The sequence below is a fragment of the Carlito syrichta genome, unplaced genomic scaffold, assembly GCF_000164805.1.
Source record: "Carlito syrichta isolate Samal-C Ts95f unplaced genomic scaffold, Tarsius_syrichta-2.0.1 Scaffold98168, whole genome shotgun sequence".
In the NCBI taxonomy this organism is placed as follows: Eukaryota; Metazoa; Chordata; class Mammalia; order Primates; family Tarsiidae; genus Carlito; species Carlito syrichta.
In genome coordinates this window covers 12,471-28,663 of record NW_007042264.1, presented here as the reverse complement: position 1 = coordinate 28,663, position 16,193 = coordinate 12,471, and the positions used below count along the sequence as shown (strand labels likewise).

The 16,193-nt window shown below is 57.2% G+C and overlaps 1 protein-coding gene across 1 annotated transcript in view; it reads right to left on the bottom strand.

The window, feature by feature from the left end:
* CCDC38 (coiled-coil domain containing 38) overlaps positions 1 to 16,193 on the bottom strand; it is a 31,196-nt gene that overhangs the window by 9,824 nt on the left and 5,179 nt on the right. The window contains exons 3-10 of the mRNA XM_008063300.1: positions 15,057 to 15,222; positions 12,074 to 12,138; positions 8,929 to 9,092; positions 8,745 to 8,825; positions 8,067 to 8,224; positions 5,963 to 6,105; positions 2,484 to 2,549; positions 613 to 764 (exon numbers count right to left, since the gene is read on the bottom strand). Coding sequence (XP_008061491.1) covers positions 613 to 764; positions 2,484 to 2,549; positions 5,963 to 6,105; positions 8,067 to 8,224; positions 8,745 to 8,825; positions 8,929 to 9,092; positions 12,074 to 12,138; positions 15,057 to 15,222 — 995 coding nt within the window. The remainder of the gene's footprint in view (positions 1 to 612; positions 765 to 2,483; positions 2,550 to 5,962; positions 6,106 to 8,066; positions 8,225 to 8,744; positions 8,826 to 8,928; positions 9,093 to 12,073; positions 12,139 to 15,056; positions 15,223 to 16,193) is intronic.

Below are 16,193 nucleotides of genomic sequence, written 5' to 3'. Positions count from 1 at the left end.
GGAGCCCAGCAGGTCGAGGCTGCGGTGGCCGGGAGCGGCCACGGCACGCCAGTCTGGGTGAGACTCCAACTCAAAAAAAAAAAAAAATAAATTGAAACCGCATAAAATCCACGAGGAGGAAAGAGAGGCGAGCATCCCCAGGCCAGCCTGGCCTCCCGTCGGTGGCAGCCCTGACCTGCAGACACGCGCACTGGGGGGCGATGCCACATCTGGCGGTCCAGTGGCCTGCTGCAAGTCACAGCGGGAAGATGCGTTCCTGCCCTGCCGCCCGCAGTGCGGTCTGGCGAAGGGCACGCCAGCCCGCCGGGTGACCGGGGAAGCCACACCGGACGCAAACCACAGAGCGGCTTTCACGCCTTCATCTTTGACACGCTCTTTGACTTGCACCAGCTGGGACAGGCTTTGCCCAGTGGACGGAAGTAGGGACGACGTGTGGACAGCCGCGGGCAGCCCGCTCCGGGCAAATGGGACGTCTGCCTCTCGCGATGATGGGACCTGGCCAGACCCAGAGAGGCCCGGGAGAGAGCCGTACGTGGCCAAGCGACACCAGGTCCCCGGCCGGAAGCCCCCGGGGCACGCGGCGCCGGCCTGGCCTGGCCTGGTGGGACTCACATTTTGTCCTGGATCGCCCTTTCTCGCCGGTTGACGTCCTCGAGGTTTTCGTCGACGTCCTGGGAGTACTGCACCAAGGTCAGGTTCTGCTCCTCCAGCTCCGCGAGGACCCGCAGTAGCTCCTCCGGCTCCGTGAAGTACAGCACCGGCTCCTGGCAGGCGGGACACAGCTGGCTCAGGCCTCGAGCGCTCTCCCCTCGGCCAGAGGCGCAGGGGCCCCCGGGCGAGGCTGGTGCAGGGGCCGGCTCTCCGGCAGAGTCGCTCTGGGTGCGGGATGGGGGCGGGAAGAGGAGAGCCAGCAAAGGAGGGGGAGCGCGAGGGGGGAGGCCGCATGCGCGCGCCAGGAGGGAGGAAGCAGGACGCAGGGCGAGAGGAGGCCGGGCCGAGGTCCTCACACCCCACTTTCGACTGGCGCTACAAGCAAGTACCTGTGACCTCAAACCATTTTCTGAAAAGTGACCCAGGTGTTCCCAACAGCCGCGCACGGCGGCCATCTCGGTGTCCACGGACGGAGGGGGACCGGGAGATGTGGCTAGTCGTCCAGTCGAGTGTTTTCAGCCTTAACAAGGAAGGGAGTCCTGACAGAGGACACACGGCGTGGACGGGCCTGGGACGGGATGCTCACAAGAAAGGCAGCCCCCGTGTGGTTCCGCCTCTGCCGGGCATCGAAAGTCCTTGGCTTAGGGCAGCGGAAAGCAGAAAGATGGTTGCCAGGGGCGGGCGGGAAAGAGGCGCCGAGTGAGCGTGGAGCCTCAGCTTTGCAGGATGAAGACGCTCGGGGCGTTCACTGCCAGCAGCGTGTGTGTCATGGGCACCACTGTGCGCACACTGGCGGCACTGGATTGGTGGGCTTGGGCCCGCTGGGTGGTGTCAGTCCCAAGGGCGTTTCGCTCCTCTGGCGTGTCTACGGCCTGTCAGTCTCATGGCCGCAGAGGCCGTTGGGTCAAAGGCCGGTTCGTCTCCCTGCTCAGGCCACCGGCGCACCGCAAGCCCCCAGACGATAAGCAACTGGAAAGGGCCCATTTCAAGACCGTGGACTAGCCGTGTCTCCACGATGATGACCCTCCTCACAGACATTTAATTTATATATTTTTTGAGCCAGAGTCTCACTCTGTTGCCCAGGCTGGAGTGCAGTGGCACACTCACGGCCCCTGCAGCCTCGACCTGCTGGGCGCAGGCCATCCTTATGCCTCAGGCTTCGAAGTAGCGGGAACCACAGGCGCACACCACCACATCCGGCTCAGTTTTTGATTTATCATAGAAACGAGGTCTCATCAAGTTGCCAGGCTGGTCTTGAATCCTGGACTCAGGCAATCCTCTCACCTCCACCTCCCAAAGTGCTGGGATGACAGGCGTGAGCCACCACACCCAGCAACGTTTTTCAAAAAACGTCTGACCACAAGGTTGGACTACACAACCCGTGGAGAGCAGTGTCTAAATCACATTTCCTTCTGGAGGGTTTGGAACATTTTGAACATGAAATTTTAATTTCTTTTTTTTTTTTTTTTTTTTTGAGTTGGAGTCTCACTCTGTCACTTAGACTGGAGTGCAGTGGCCGCTGCCGGCTACTGCAGCCTCGACCTGCTGGGCTCCGGTGATCCTTCCGCCTCAGCCTTACAAGTAGCTGGAACTACAGGCGCGCGCTACCACACCCAGCTAATTTTTGATTTATTGTAGAGACAAGGTCTTGCCAAGTTGCCCCAGCGGGTCTCGAACCCGCGGGCTCAGGCAATCCACTCACCTCGGCCTCCCAAAGTGCTGGGATTACAGGCTGAGCCACCGAGCCCGGCCCGAAATTTTAATTTCAAAGGGAGAAAGGAGCATCCATACTTTTCACCAAACACGATACTTAAGAAACAGAATCTGATTACCAGGTCAAAGTCCATTTTGTCATCGAGAAAGAATTCCAGGCTGTCTTCGGAATAGATACTCTCGTCCTGGCTGTAAAGGAAAAAAGGACAAGCACTGTCAGATTCTAGTCCTTTTCTGCCCACAGAGGCACTTTCATGTCTAAGCTGCCTTGGAACCGGACTGTAACACGGTTCTCAAAGCCTGTCTCGCCTCTCAGAGGACCGCGATTGCAGACACCAGCGGGCTCCCCGCAGGTGGAGGGAAGATGGGACTGTGAGACCACGCCGGGGCCATGCTGCCTGGGGTGCGTCTGTGGAGTAAGGGCGCAGGACAGCCTACACAGCCACAGCAAGCTTTCGCCAAAGGGGCGGAAGCCGTACGGAGAAACAGTCCCTTCCAGCACAGAGCCATCCATGGACACAAGCCCAAACAGAACACCACAGCCTGACCCTCTCAGCTCGCACGGAAGTGAACTCAGGATGGAAGACGGGTCACAAGCCTACGTGGGAAACTGTAAGCCTTTTCAGAAACAGTTGCAAAACAAATCTTGGGGCCTAAGACTGGGCAAAGAGTTTTAGAATTGACACCAAAAGCGAGACCCATAAAAGGATCAGCGGGTGCACTTTCTCAGACTTCCGCCCCGCGAAGGCCCTGTTAAGAGGATGAGGGGAGGCCGGCAGACTCGGAGGACGTATTTGCAGACCACATGGCCCGAAGGCCTGGCTTCTGGTTTATAAGGCATTCTCAAAGTCTAGCAGCCAAGAAGCCAAGGCAAGAAATGAGCAAAAGACACAGACGCTCTGCTGGGGACACAGATGCAGGCAGGCCGCGAGAGGAGGCTCAGCGCCAGGAGCCGCGAGGAAAGCGCCGACTGAAAGCCCCGCAAGCTCTGCCCCAGGCCTGTCCCAACAGGGTGCAGAGCAGTGAGGACGCTGGGCGAGACCTCGTCTCTCCAGGAAATCAAAAAATCAGCTGGACATGGTGGCGTGTGCCTGTGGTTCCGGCTACTTGGAAGGCTGAGGTGGAAGGCTTGCAGGTCGAGGCTGCAGTGGCCGGAGCGTGCCGCTGCGCTCCAGTCTGGGCAGCAGAGAGTGAGACTCCAACTCCAAACAAAACGAAACCAAAAAATCCCAGCCCCAGTAGATCACAGGCTGTGTCCACAGACATGGGGGACAGACTGGTGGTTGCCAGGGGCTCAGGAGAGGCGGAGGAGGGAGTGGGTGTGTTTATAAGGGGTGACTGTCCCAGTGTCAGTGCCCCGGTCGTGGGATAATCCTACAGTCGTGCAAGGCGTCACCACTGTGGGAAACTGGGTAGAGAGCACACGAGATCATTCCGTATTGTTATTAAAACAAATTTTTTTGTAGAGACAAAAGGTCTTGCTATGTTGCCCAGGCTGGTCTTAAACTCCTGGGCTCAAGCGATCCTCCCACCTTGGCCTCCCAAAGTGCTGGGATTACAGGCATGAGCCACCATGCCCAGCCTATATTATTTCTTACAGCTGCATGTGAGTCTACCATGGTTCCAAAATAACATTTAATGTAAAGCAAATAGTGACAGCTAAATGCCACAGGAGTGGCATGTCACTAGGGCCCCTAGGATTCGGGGCCAGATGTCAGTTTCTCTCAGTGGCCACTGTGCTGCTGGGATGCTGGCCCGGTAGCCCCCTCCAGGCTGATGTACCCACCCCAGGCGGCAACCAATTTTCGGGGAGGCCAGGCTGAGAACATTCGACTTTTGAAGAGCACGCATCAAGGAGTCAACGTTAAAGAAACCAAAAGTAAGTGAGCTCTCTCATGTCCCCGCAGTGTATGCACGGAGTGACATGGTGTGCTCGGGCTGGCAGAGCAGCTCAGTACACCGGAGTGCGGTGGATCCCGGAGGCTGAGGCCTGGTGGGACAGATGGCACCGCACTGGGCTGCACCCGGCCGTGGAGTCACGTGGCTCAAGCTGGGGACCCCGGCGGCCTTGCAGCCCGAGGCCCCCGCTTCTCCCGTCAGCTGGCCACACCCACAGCGTCGGGAGTGCACAGGGCCCATCTGGGCAGGCGAACCGTGCTCTTGTCCCTGGCTGTGTCCAGGGGCTGATGGCAGGGCAGAGAGGAGGAGGCCCCGGCTGGCCTCTACCTGTCCAGGAGCACCGGGGCCGGGGAGGACCCAGGCGTGCTCAGATGGCTGAAGCAGTTACTGGCCAAACCCATCGGCTTCCCAGGGAGTCCATCAAGGTGGTACCTACCTGGGTGTGGAGGACGTCTTTTTCTCCAGGGCAAAAGTAGTTCTCTTGCGCGGCGTTCCTGGGCAGATGTCCGCGTGAAGTCCGTGCATTGGTGACAGTGGAGGGAACAGAAATAAAACTTGTGGTTAGCAATGAGTCCTTCTCACTGCGAGGTATTCGTTTTCCTGCACAGACATGTCTATTATTTCATTTTTTTCCCCAAATTTAGAGACAGGGTCATGCTGTCTGCGGCCCAGGCGGGAGGGCAGTGGTGCCAGCATAGCTCACTGCAGCCTTCAGCTCCTGAGCTCAAGCAGTCCTCCGGCCTCGGCCTCCCAACGTGCTGGGACTGCAGGCATGAGCCCCTGGGCCCAATCTAGTACTTTTTTTGAAAATTTACTTTACGATTAGAATAACAATCCCATAAAAAATGGAGCCACTTTTTTCCATTGGAACTGAAATTGGGTTCCAAGCATCAGTATCCAATCAGAGGCGCGCTGACTCAGGGTGGAGGGGTGCTGTCAGAATCAGGATACAGTTATTGAAGGCCGTAAATCAGGGACGTCAGTTGCGGAATGTATGTCAGGGTTCTATTTTTGCCCAATTATACATATATATGTATACTTATTTTTTCCTTATTTAGAGACAGAGTCTCACTCGGTCACCCAGGCTGGAGTGCAGTGGTGTGATCACAGCTCTCTGCAGCCTCTGACTCCTGGCCTCAAGTGATCCTCCTGCCTCGGCCTCCCAAAGTGCTGGGATGACAGGCCCGAGCCGCTGCTCTCAGCCAGATCTTGAGTTTTTCAAGAGAAGACAGACATACAGCTTGTTTTCACGACAGCTGCTGAGTTTTGAGTGTTGGCCCCAAGTCGGGCAGCACCTGATCCTGGGGCCCGGGGTGCAGCTGGGCGGGCCGGGTCTCTGTGCTGTGGCTCTGCTGGCCAGAGGCGGGAGGGGCCGTCCCCAGGAGTGGAGGGTTGAGGGGTTCTCGGAGTGCAGGCGGACGGCTCAGAGCCGCCACGGCTTGCCCGAGAGCTACGTCTCCTGGTCGCAGCCGGCCGCCTGCCGGGGCCCCGGGTCTGTCCACCGAGAGGGCGGGCCTGAGCTGGGCCATGCGGGGCCCAGCCAGCATGGGCTCATCCCCGACCCTCCGCCTCTCTGTCCACTCGCACAAGTCTCTGAGCTCTCTGGTAACGTTTCAGGGCGAACCCGAGCCCCTGGCTCCAGGACCGGGGGAGGCGGCGCTGCCTCCAGTCTCCAGGCAGCTGGGGGCCTCCGCGCCACCGTGACGTGGCCTGCTCGGGAGTGAGGCTCCCGATCCCCACTCCTACCTTGGCTGTCTCTTCCCTGAGGCCGCTCTTCCAGGACCGACGTCCTCCCGGACTCCTCAGGGGTGCGTTCCTTTTTGCTTGACTGCAATGAGGATTCTAGAAGTGGGAAACACAGAGGGGGAGGGAGAAGAGTGGGAGAAGCCCCTTCTGAGAACGCGCGCCGTCTCGGGGAGAAGGTGGAGTGACCCTCACACTTCCAGGGACGGACCCTCAAGACGGAGACACCACACACCAGCCGCGTGCGACGCACGTGGCCAGGGTCTGCCACAGCTTCTCAAAGCCCAAAGCTAGCTACCCACTCCCCAGGCTAACAGGTAACGAGCTCCCAAGCAGGTCCTGTTTTTCTTTTTTTTAAAATAGAGACGGGGTCTCACTATGTTGCCCAGGCTGGCCTCCAACTCCTGGCCTCAAGTGATCCTCCTGCCTCAGCCTCCCACAGTGCTGGGATGACAGGCAGGAGCTGCCGTGCCCGGCCCCTTCTCGGGCTCTCTCCCTGTGTCTCCTCTCTTGTGCAACACCACCAAGTGAGCTGTCGCTGAACATCACCCCTGTGCTCAACGTGGTGCACACACCATCAAACATCCCGGCCTGGGGCCCGGCGAGAGGCGTGGGGAGCAGGGAGGGCAGCTGTCGGTGGTGTGTGCTACAGGGCTAACAACCAGCTCTCTGGGAAACAGACCCCCGGCTTGTGCTTGGCCTCCCTGGAGCGGGGCCCCACCGGGGTGCAACTCCCAGAGTTGCATTCTGGAGACTCTCTCCGGGTGGTAAACTCAGGTAGGGTCAGGGCTTGCCCGTTGGCCTCCCCTCTCCTGGGGATGCCTCTGCTTGGCCGCCTGATGTCCGGGGTCTGCGCCTGACCCTCTCGTGAGCATATCCGGCTTTCCAGATGTTTCCAGCAGGAGGTGAGCCTGGTCCTTGTGACCCTGATGGCGTCGCAAGTGCAGGTCTTCCCCTTTGACCTGTGAGCCCACTCCTGTGACTTAGTAAAGTCCGGTACGTAGGTGGGTGATGGGATTTACCCCTGGTCCACTGAGCTGAGCCCTCAGCTGTGAGATGCCATGGCAGTATGTTATTTAACCCTTTAAAGGAGGGCTGACCCCGCGGGGACCTTCCTAATGCCGAAGCACTTGTACGTCTTCCCAGATAAACCTGGGATCCGCACGCAATGTTCCTCCACCCAATGCCCCCTCCCAGGCATGTTTTGGTAGCATTTTATTTACAATTCCTGTAAACTTACACATTAAATTTAGAAAAAGTGGCGACTCTACAAGTCAATGTTTCTATCTGAAAATGTGACCTATTTTTCGATGTATCAGACTTCCTGGCCATACACATTAGGGTTACTGTTTTCTTGGATTTCATTTCCGTGTATGTTTTCTAAGGAACGAAGGTGGCTTATTTAGGTTAGTATGGCAGGTTAATAAAGTGTGCTTGACTTTGTGTCTGTTTGCTTTGCAGACTATTTTAATACGATCCAGTCGTTTCTGGGAACCCGAGGGGTGTCTCAGGATGCCGTGGTGTCATTTGCAAGTAACAGGTCTTCTCTTTTCCCACGCATACATTTTGACTGCTTTATGTCAGAGGGGGACAATTGAGCCTCCAAACCTCACGTTGAAATGTGGTCCCGGTGCTGGAGGCGGGCCTGGCCGTGGGGGCTCGCCAAGGCCTAGTGCCGTGCCCACAGCCTCCAGCTCCTGCTCTGTTAGTTCCCATGAGAGCCGGTTGTTAAAAAGAGCCTGCCCCCCCAACCCCCACCTCCCCTGTTGCCACGTGGTCTCTGCACGCACTGGGTCCCCTCGCCTTCTGCTGTGAGGGGAAGCGTCCTGGGCCTCACTCCGCAGAACAGAGGCGGCCTCGCAGTGACAGAGACGCTTGACCTCTGAATTAGCCCGCGTTTCCAAGCGAATGATCTACGGTATCAGAGACCGCGAGGAGACGTGTTCCCAGTCTGCTGTAACAATTCTGACTATTTAAGTAAAGAACAAGCAGACATTGAGGTGAAATTATTTTATGGATAGGGATAGCTGCTTAATTGAAGTTAAGAGGACGTGACTTACTTGAGGGTATTTTTGGAAGGTCGGGATCTGTTTTACTTTTCGATGCCTTTGCTCCTTTTAGTGTCTGCTGCATTTGCCAATGTTTTGGGGACAACTTCAGCAGGAAAAAACCGTATTTCATGTACTCCTTAAGGAGAAATTCTGTTTTTGCTATTTCGCTACTCAAAAGAAGCAAACACAGGATCAGGTTAGTCTGTGTGAAAGCGGTTCATTCAAACAACATTGTGCAAAATTCATGCTCTTGATTCTGCAGCTGAATACTACTTATTAAAGAGTACAAATGTGGCCACAGACTATGGGCTTCCATAAAATATGAAACGAGGAGAAAGGTCGGCGGGAAGGTTGCCTGACTAAAACACTCCCAAGGATGCTCACACACAGCGCAGACTGATGGCTGTTCCTTGGCCTATTTGTTTCTGGAGGGAGCACTGTGTTAAGATTTAGACAGGGACAGAAGCGAGGAGGTAGCCAAAGAGGAGGGTACGTTTGTGAAGGGAAGAAAGGAAACTGACCCTTCACGGGGACCCACCAAGTGCTGGCTACAGTCAGGACGCACGCAGACCCCATCTCGTCCCTCGGTCCAGCACCTACAAGTTGGCACCACCGGCCCCCCGAGTGCCGGGTGACAGGCCGGGCCACAGGTAGGTGAGCAGGCCGGGGGCGGAGGGGGACGCTCACCTTTTCACGGCCTGCACCTCCACGCTGGCCTTCTTCAGCTCCGCCGTCATCTGCAGTTTGTTGATGGTTTCCTGTGCCGCGCTGAAACACAGCGGAGGTTTGTTAGACAGGCCGGCTCGGGGTCCAGTTCGGAGAAGCCCGAGAAGCAGAGGGGCCGGGCGCTGGCTGGGGCAAAGGCACCCACGTCTTGAGGGCGTCCACGGATCTCTGGTCGTTTTCCCGCAAGAACTCCTCGAAGGCCAGGGCGTCGTCCTGCAGCTTCTTCTCGGCTTTTGCGAGCTGCAGCTCCTTGCTCACGATGTGCTTTTCGAACCTCTTAATTGTGTTTCTCTTGGTAGACAGAGAATACTAGGGACACAGAAGATGGAGGTGCAGAGCGTTACTCACGCTTCCGGCCAGTCGCGACAGCCCCGCCGCGAGGGGGCCGTGTCTTGCGACTTGCACGACTTGCCTGGGTCTTGGGGTGACCGCCTCTAGCTCCGGAGGAAATTTTAATTGGCGGAGCAGTTAGGAGGGAAACGGGAATTCTCTCTCTTACTTTGGTGGAGAGGTTTACTGTTTTCTCTTTTTCTGAGTCATGACCGTCAGGACCACTGCAGCCTCGACCTGGAGCTCAGGTGATCCCTACACCTCAGCCTCCCGAGTAGCCGGGACTGCAGGCACATGCCACCATGCCCAGCAAAGTGTTTGGTTTATGGTAGAGACGAGGTCTCGCCAAGTGGCCCAGGCCGGTCTACAACCCCTGGGCCCAGGCAATGCTCTCGCCTCAGCCTCCCAAAGGGCTGGAATGACAGGGACGGGCCACCATGCCTGGCAAGAATGGTTTGCTGTTGCCCCAAAGTGGCTGTGCCCACACATCGAAGTCGGCTGCCCGTGCCTCCGAGAGCAGGTCCACCTCCTTGCCCCTTCTGGGCCTGGGAACCCAGGCCGTCTCCAGCCCCAAAGCCCCCAGCTGCTCCTCCGATGAGAAGGGCCGGGTGGGGAGGCAGTTTTGGCCCAGCCTTGCCCGGCGTGTGTGCCAGGGAGCCAGCCCTGGGTGGTTTCCCTGCACACTGCAAGAGGCCCCCTGGCCCCCCGTACGACCCAACATCAGACTGTAAGCGCCCACTCAGGCTTTTAATGCCAGGCAGGACAAATACACAAGTACACAGAGCCACAGACAGTGGAATACAAATGCCTTTAAAACAAGGAAGTCAGGTAATCTTGAAGAACTCACGACCAATAGTTAGGCCCAGTGAGTTTACAGCAAAAGTATTTCCTTCATGGCTTTCTTTGCCCAGTATTTATCGAGTGCCTGCTGTGTGCCAGGACGGTCTTAAGGGGTGTGGGCAAAGCGATAGACGGCCTGTGCTTGTGAGAGTGTCCATGCCAGGAGAGGAGGGGCGTGCACGGAAGCGGGTCAGCCAGTGGGCGGGGCAGGGGGTGCGGTTACATACAGAAAAACCAGAGTCTTTCCGACACAGGGGCAGCTAAGCACAGACCGGGCGAAAGGAGGGGCCCGCACCAGGATGTCCGCGGGGCTTGTCCCTCCTGGAAGAAAGAGCCTCCCGGGCCTTGCGGCGAGAGTGGCCAGTGGGTCCCAGGACCAACACGGAGGTGCTGGGGCGGAGCCAGCGGGGGACGGGCTTGGGTCCTAGACCCGAAAGACCCAGCCCTCAGCACCACGCCTGAAGCTGAAACCCTGGAAGATCAAACCCCCAGGTCTGAAATCCCCGAGAGTCCCGAAAGTCACACTCCCAGGAGAGCTGCGTCGTGCCAGGCAGACCTGCTTCCTGGTTGTTGTCATCCGGCAGAAAAAACGGATTTCGGTGGGATCTCCGAACATAATGGTGTGTTCACATGACGGCAGCCTGGGGATTCAGTGCGACTGAGGCTTCTGAAGGTGAACGTCAGAGTGCTACTTACAGAGTCGGTGTCACGACAGCAGCTATGAACCTGGGTGCATACGGTCACCAGCCCTAGTGACACACATTTGTCTGTTTCACTTTCGGACCTAATCCCTTATGACCGCTGTTCGTCTGCTCCTAAGTGTACACCCACGTGTCTCTGGTCAGAATACCTGAGTGTTTACACTTGCAAAGACAGGTGTGTTCTTATTGCCTGTTTTATTGTATAAAGGGGCTTTTGAAGTGTTCTGTTGGGCTTTTACGTGTGTCTCAAACAAGTCCCCTTTACAGTTTTAAAATACAAGTCTTAAAAAACATTTTTTTTTTGGAATTCAACTTTTGGGATTTTGACGTTTCAGGATTTCGACATTCAGGGCTGTGGCACATGGGTCTGTGTCGTTTGGGATCAGAGAGAGTGGGAGGAGTGAGATCAGAGAGGAAGCCCGGCCAGACAGGGTCGCTAGGGTCAAGCCCCCCACGAGGGACCCGCCCCCAGGACCCAGACACCCCCACGGGGTCCCGCCACCAACACAGGACTTGGGGGGACAACATCCCAACTCCATCACGTACACCCAGAGCATGCCAGCTAGCCTCTGCAGGCACTGGCTCTGTGAATAACTTTATCGTTCCTTGGCGCTCCCTGGTGCTGATGGCAGCTGCCAACACATGGAAGTGTTCATGAAAGCGTGTGGAGCGCGAATGTGCAAAGTCGGCACATTCTCATTTACTCCTCAGCATCGCAAAGTTTAACGGAGACATGCGATCCTCCTTAGCTCGTGAGAGGTTTGGCAATAGGAGTAAGATTCAAGGCACCCATTTTAGCACCGCTAAGAGCCAAGTGTCGGCCTCATCTGTGGTAAGTGAATATGCACATGGAGGGAGGAAGTAACCCAACCCTGCTTTCAGTTACAGGCTGGGTTTCTCCATGAGGTTTCTGATGGCCGGATGGAAGCGTCTATTACTGTCATGAAGACGTCAACAGGACCTGGTGCTCTCTTCTGGTGCCCGTGGGAATAGGGACTGGGAAGGATTCTGGAATTCTCTGGCTTCCAGGGTGTCTGGATTCCCACCACATACAGCCAAAGCACCAGCCAAAGCTGACTGGGCTTCTTGCTGTCCTGGCCATGGGGAGGGAACAGGGGAAGAGGGAGACATGGGGGCCAGACATTTTCTAGAACCATTTTTCTGCAGCTTCTGGAAGTACGGAGCCGCGTGGGAGACATGGGCATCGAAGTTCTCTGAGGGTGTGGTCTTGGTTTTGTGTACTGCTTGGCACATAGTAAACACTCATTAAATACTTTTCAAATGAATGAGCCAACGTGTTCGGCCAACAGATGTGGGCACGTGAGGGGGAAAGAGACGACAGTGGGTACTTGCTTTCGCCACCCCCACCACCCGAAGCCTTCTCCTCAGCTGATGGGGGGAAGACATCATTTGTACTACCTCGAGCAGGAACCTGTCTCTCTGGTCGTTAATAAATTCATGCACGGTCCTTTTTGTGTCTGAACCTGTAAAGAAAATTGGAACAGACTTAAGCTCAGTTCATGATCCGGCCACATCATTAAATCATCGTGCCCCTAGTGCCTGGTCTCGAGGAAAAAAACCAAAACAGCACTATGCCTTCAAATAAACTTTCCCCGAACCCCTCAGAACTAATTTCATAGCAGCATTAACATCTGTCATTCCCATTCCAGGAACCTCATCAGACGTCTTTAGTATGCCATTTGGCCCCACCCACAACCCAAAGAAGGTCCTGACGGCTGTCCCATCCAGTCTGTGAGTCCGCAGCTCAGAGCTGTCGACATTCCCGTCCGAGATGGCACATCCAGCAGCGCAGACAAGGAAAGGTGTCTGCTGAGCTGGGGCGGCACCACACGGGACCGACGTGCTCCCACGTCATGCGTGGCCAGTCCAGACATAAGGCTGAGGCCCGTAGACCCCAGTTTTGGGACCATCACCCGGTTCGCAGCAAGGAGGAGAGGTCGGCACCTTGGTTTACACCTCGCAGTGAAACACCCAGAGCTGCTTCCGAGGGCTCTCCGTGCTGGGTATCTGTGCTCAGGCGGCCTCTCGGTACATTTGCTTCAGGAAAAACCCATGGGATGTGGCACCCAACAGAGAGTCTCAGTGAAAAAGCAGTAGCTGCTGCTCATATGTGGAAGCTACGAAGGCTGATCTCTCGGAGGCAGGGGGAAGAACGGCGGTCCTGGGAGGAGGGACAGGAGGGAGAGGCTGGCTCCCTGGGGCCGGCTGGGAGGAGGGCGCGCCCGGGTTCGCGGCACGGCGGGAGGCTGCCGCTCCTGGTGGTCTTCAGGTGGCTGGAAGGACGGACCCTGAAGGCTCCCCCCCCAGAATGGACATGTGTTTCAGGTGGAGGATCTGGAATGACCCCGATCCAATCAAGACCCGACAGTGGCCGAAAGATCATGCTGCACCCGTACATATGCCCAGTTGTTATGAGTCCAGTAAAAAGAAAGACAAAAGCCAAAAAAGGACAAAGAGAAATGAAACGACATTTCCCCCACGACCCGTGAGCCTGTGCTGCAGTCCTCCTGGAGTGGTGTGCACATGTACCTCTTCCTAGCAAGGGAGCCGGCGAATGTTCTCACCCTCTCCATGCCGCGGTGTCCTCATCTGTAAAGTGAGGAGACTGCGTGTGCTAGCAGAGGCTGGTGTTGCTCCTTTCTGTGGGCATGCCTGTCACCCCAGCACTTGGGGAGGCCGAGGCGAAGGGACTGCCTGAGCCCACGGGTTGGAGGCCCTCCTGAGCAACTTGGCGAGCCCTCATCTCTACAATCAATCAGAAAATTAGCTGGGCAAGAGAGCTTGAGCGTGTAGTTCCGGCTGAGGCAGAAGGATCGCCTGAGCCCAGCAGCTCGACACTGGGGTGGCTGTGAGTGTGCCACTGCACTCCAGCCTGGGTGATGGAGTGAGACTCCAACTCAAAAAAAAGGAAATAGTAAAATCGTTTAGCATTATCAAGGCAACTTGGGCTGTGTCAGCTTGTCAGTTTCTGCCGATTGCATTTCAGTAAAAATGTGGCCATGAGCCACCACACCTGGACATGCCGTTTACTGTTAAGAGGCCAGTGGCCTCTTTGCTGAACAGCAGCGATATGGGTCAGCCCATCCGCAAAGCCACGCTTTCCTGGTGACCTCAGGTCTGCTGGAGTGGCGAGGGCTTCCGAAAGCAGCCACGTGGGTAGGACTCCCTGGAAACATCACGGCATTGCCACTGCTCTCAGGGACCCGGGGCTCACTCTTTTTTATGTTTAATCAATATTTTTTACTTTGATATTGTGGGGTACAGTTTGGGGTTAGGTATACAAATATGCTTCGTTCAGGCACCCTTGTTGATAAGGGATGTCTCCCCGTTCCCAGACAGATATTGACTACCGTTAATCCCACCTCCCTTCCCCTCCCCCACAGGGCTCACTTTCTATGGAGGGAGCCAGGGGGCATAGGACTGGACCCGGACAGACCCCGACGCTCATGCGGCGTCCCCAGCGTCCCCTGCTTCGGCCGCCGGCTGCCTCGCGTGCCGTCACGCCAGCAGGCACGCACCTCCTCAGCGCGTCGCCCCGGCTTCCCTTTTCTGTCTTACCTACTGAAGCCAGATCCCCTTCCCGAGGGGTTTCTTGTTCCTTTAAGGATTTTGTTTCCATAATTTGGGAAGGTGCATGGGCTTTGGGAGCCCAAGAAATTTCTTTTTAAGGGACCACAGTGACTTCGATACATGTTCTTCCTTTTTTCTTTCTTTCAAATTTTTAAAAAATGGGAAAAGATCCGTTTGGGAGAAGCTTGCCCACTCCATCTTCCCAGCGTGCCCACTTTGAGTTGGGTGACATCAGACAGCTCTGCACCCCACACTGCACCCCACACGAGGGCGCGCCTTGGCCCGGCAGACAGAGCCAGCCACGGCACTTCTGGCCCCAGACGGGCCTCCTTCAGACAGCAGCCTTGCCATCGCCTGGCACTTCAGCGTGCTGCCTCCAAAGGCTGTGGAAACCAGGCTGTGTTTTTGCGGCAACAGGCAAGCGTGTCCTCTTCCGCTGGGGCCTGGGCCGCCCAGGCCCTCCCATGGCTAGCTTCTACAGCGCAACACCCAGGGCGGGCCAGGCGTGGCTGAGCGTGGCCTTTGCATGCTGTTCGCCTTTGCTGGCGCCAGCGCCGTGTGATCGTGGCATCCCTTTCTTGCCGGGAGCCGTGGACGTGAGGTGAGTGACAGTCGTCTGGCAAAGGATGATCTCAAAAGATTTCTTCCACTGTCAAGCCCTATTTGCAAAGACCGCCCTCCTGCGCCCCCCCTCCACCCCCCCGCTGCAAGAGGCAGCTGACTTTCTGTTTTTCTCACCCCGGGAGCCCCCCGGCCTGGCGTGAATCGCGAGACCCCGAAACGCTGTCCTCAGACAGTGGCTCAGACTCACCCTCCGTCATCCTGAGAATCAGGGCGGGGTCCAGCCCCAGGTTCCCCAGCGATTGGCCCCTCGTGTCGCGGTAGAAGGTCAGCTGGCTCAGGTGCGAGCGGCTCTTCATGCGGGACGAGAAGGTGGACTTCTGGTGCACCTTCAGGCTGTGGTTCAGGAGCTTCTCCTGCCCGAGGGGAAGAGTCGAGAAGGAAGGTTCGTGCGCGCCCAGGCGCCCTTCTCGCGACAGGCACGCGCGTGTGGAGGTGCGGGGGCCGCAGAGGCCGCGGACCTTCACCAGGCAGCCCGGGTCCGCGCCCTGGCTGGGATGCGTGTGGCTTTCGTGGCCTTCCTGCGTGGGGCTGGGAACAACGCAAGCCCCCGAACCCTGAGGATGCACGCTCGCCACGGCCTGAGGCTGGAAGGGTCCTGCCGGCTTGATGTCCCCCGTTCTGTCCCCCTTTTTGTCTTGCTCAGAACACCGGGGACCTTTGGAAGTTTCAAGAGCTGCATCTGGGGAACCGAAAACCCGAGGGGAAAAGGCTTTCCCAGTGGGTGGATGCTTTTGATCAGGCTTCCCCGTTCATCCGTGCTTTCTCAGGTTAGTTTGGGGGCAGGTCATCAGCAGTATACACCACACGCAGGAACGCCGCCCGCACGGGAGTCGTGCTGAGCACGTCTGGGTGGATCCCCTGTATGGGTGGAAAGGGCCCGTTGTCACCCTCCCCTCCGGGAGGAGGCCAAGGAGGCCTGCTGAAGTGTGAGCAGCAGCGGGGGCTAGCCGCGCAAGGAGCGAGGGCGCCCAGGAGCGAGGGCCAGCCACACTGGGACGCCGCGGCACCTGGGCCGTCTGAAGGGACCCCGCCGCCCCTGTCCCCGTCTTCCCTCCCTCATCACGCAGGTCTCGTGCCATCCGTGCCTTCTGGCAAATGGCGACTTACTCTTGAAGACTCAGCCCCCGCTATCTCCTCGGCGACGTCTTCTCACATGCACGCACACACCACGCACGCACACATGCACACGCCTGCCCCCTCTCCCCGTGTCTCACAAAGACAAGCGCTCCTCTCTCCATGCTTCCGTGGCGTGCATGCATCTCTTTTTATTTTTATTTTTTGAGTCGGAGTCTCACTCTGTCGCCCAGACTGGAGTGCAGTGGCC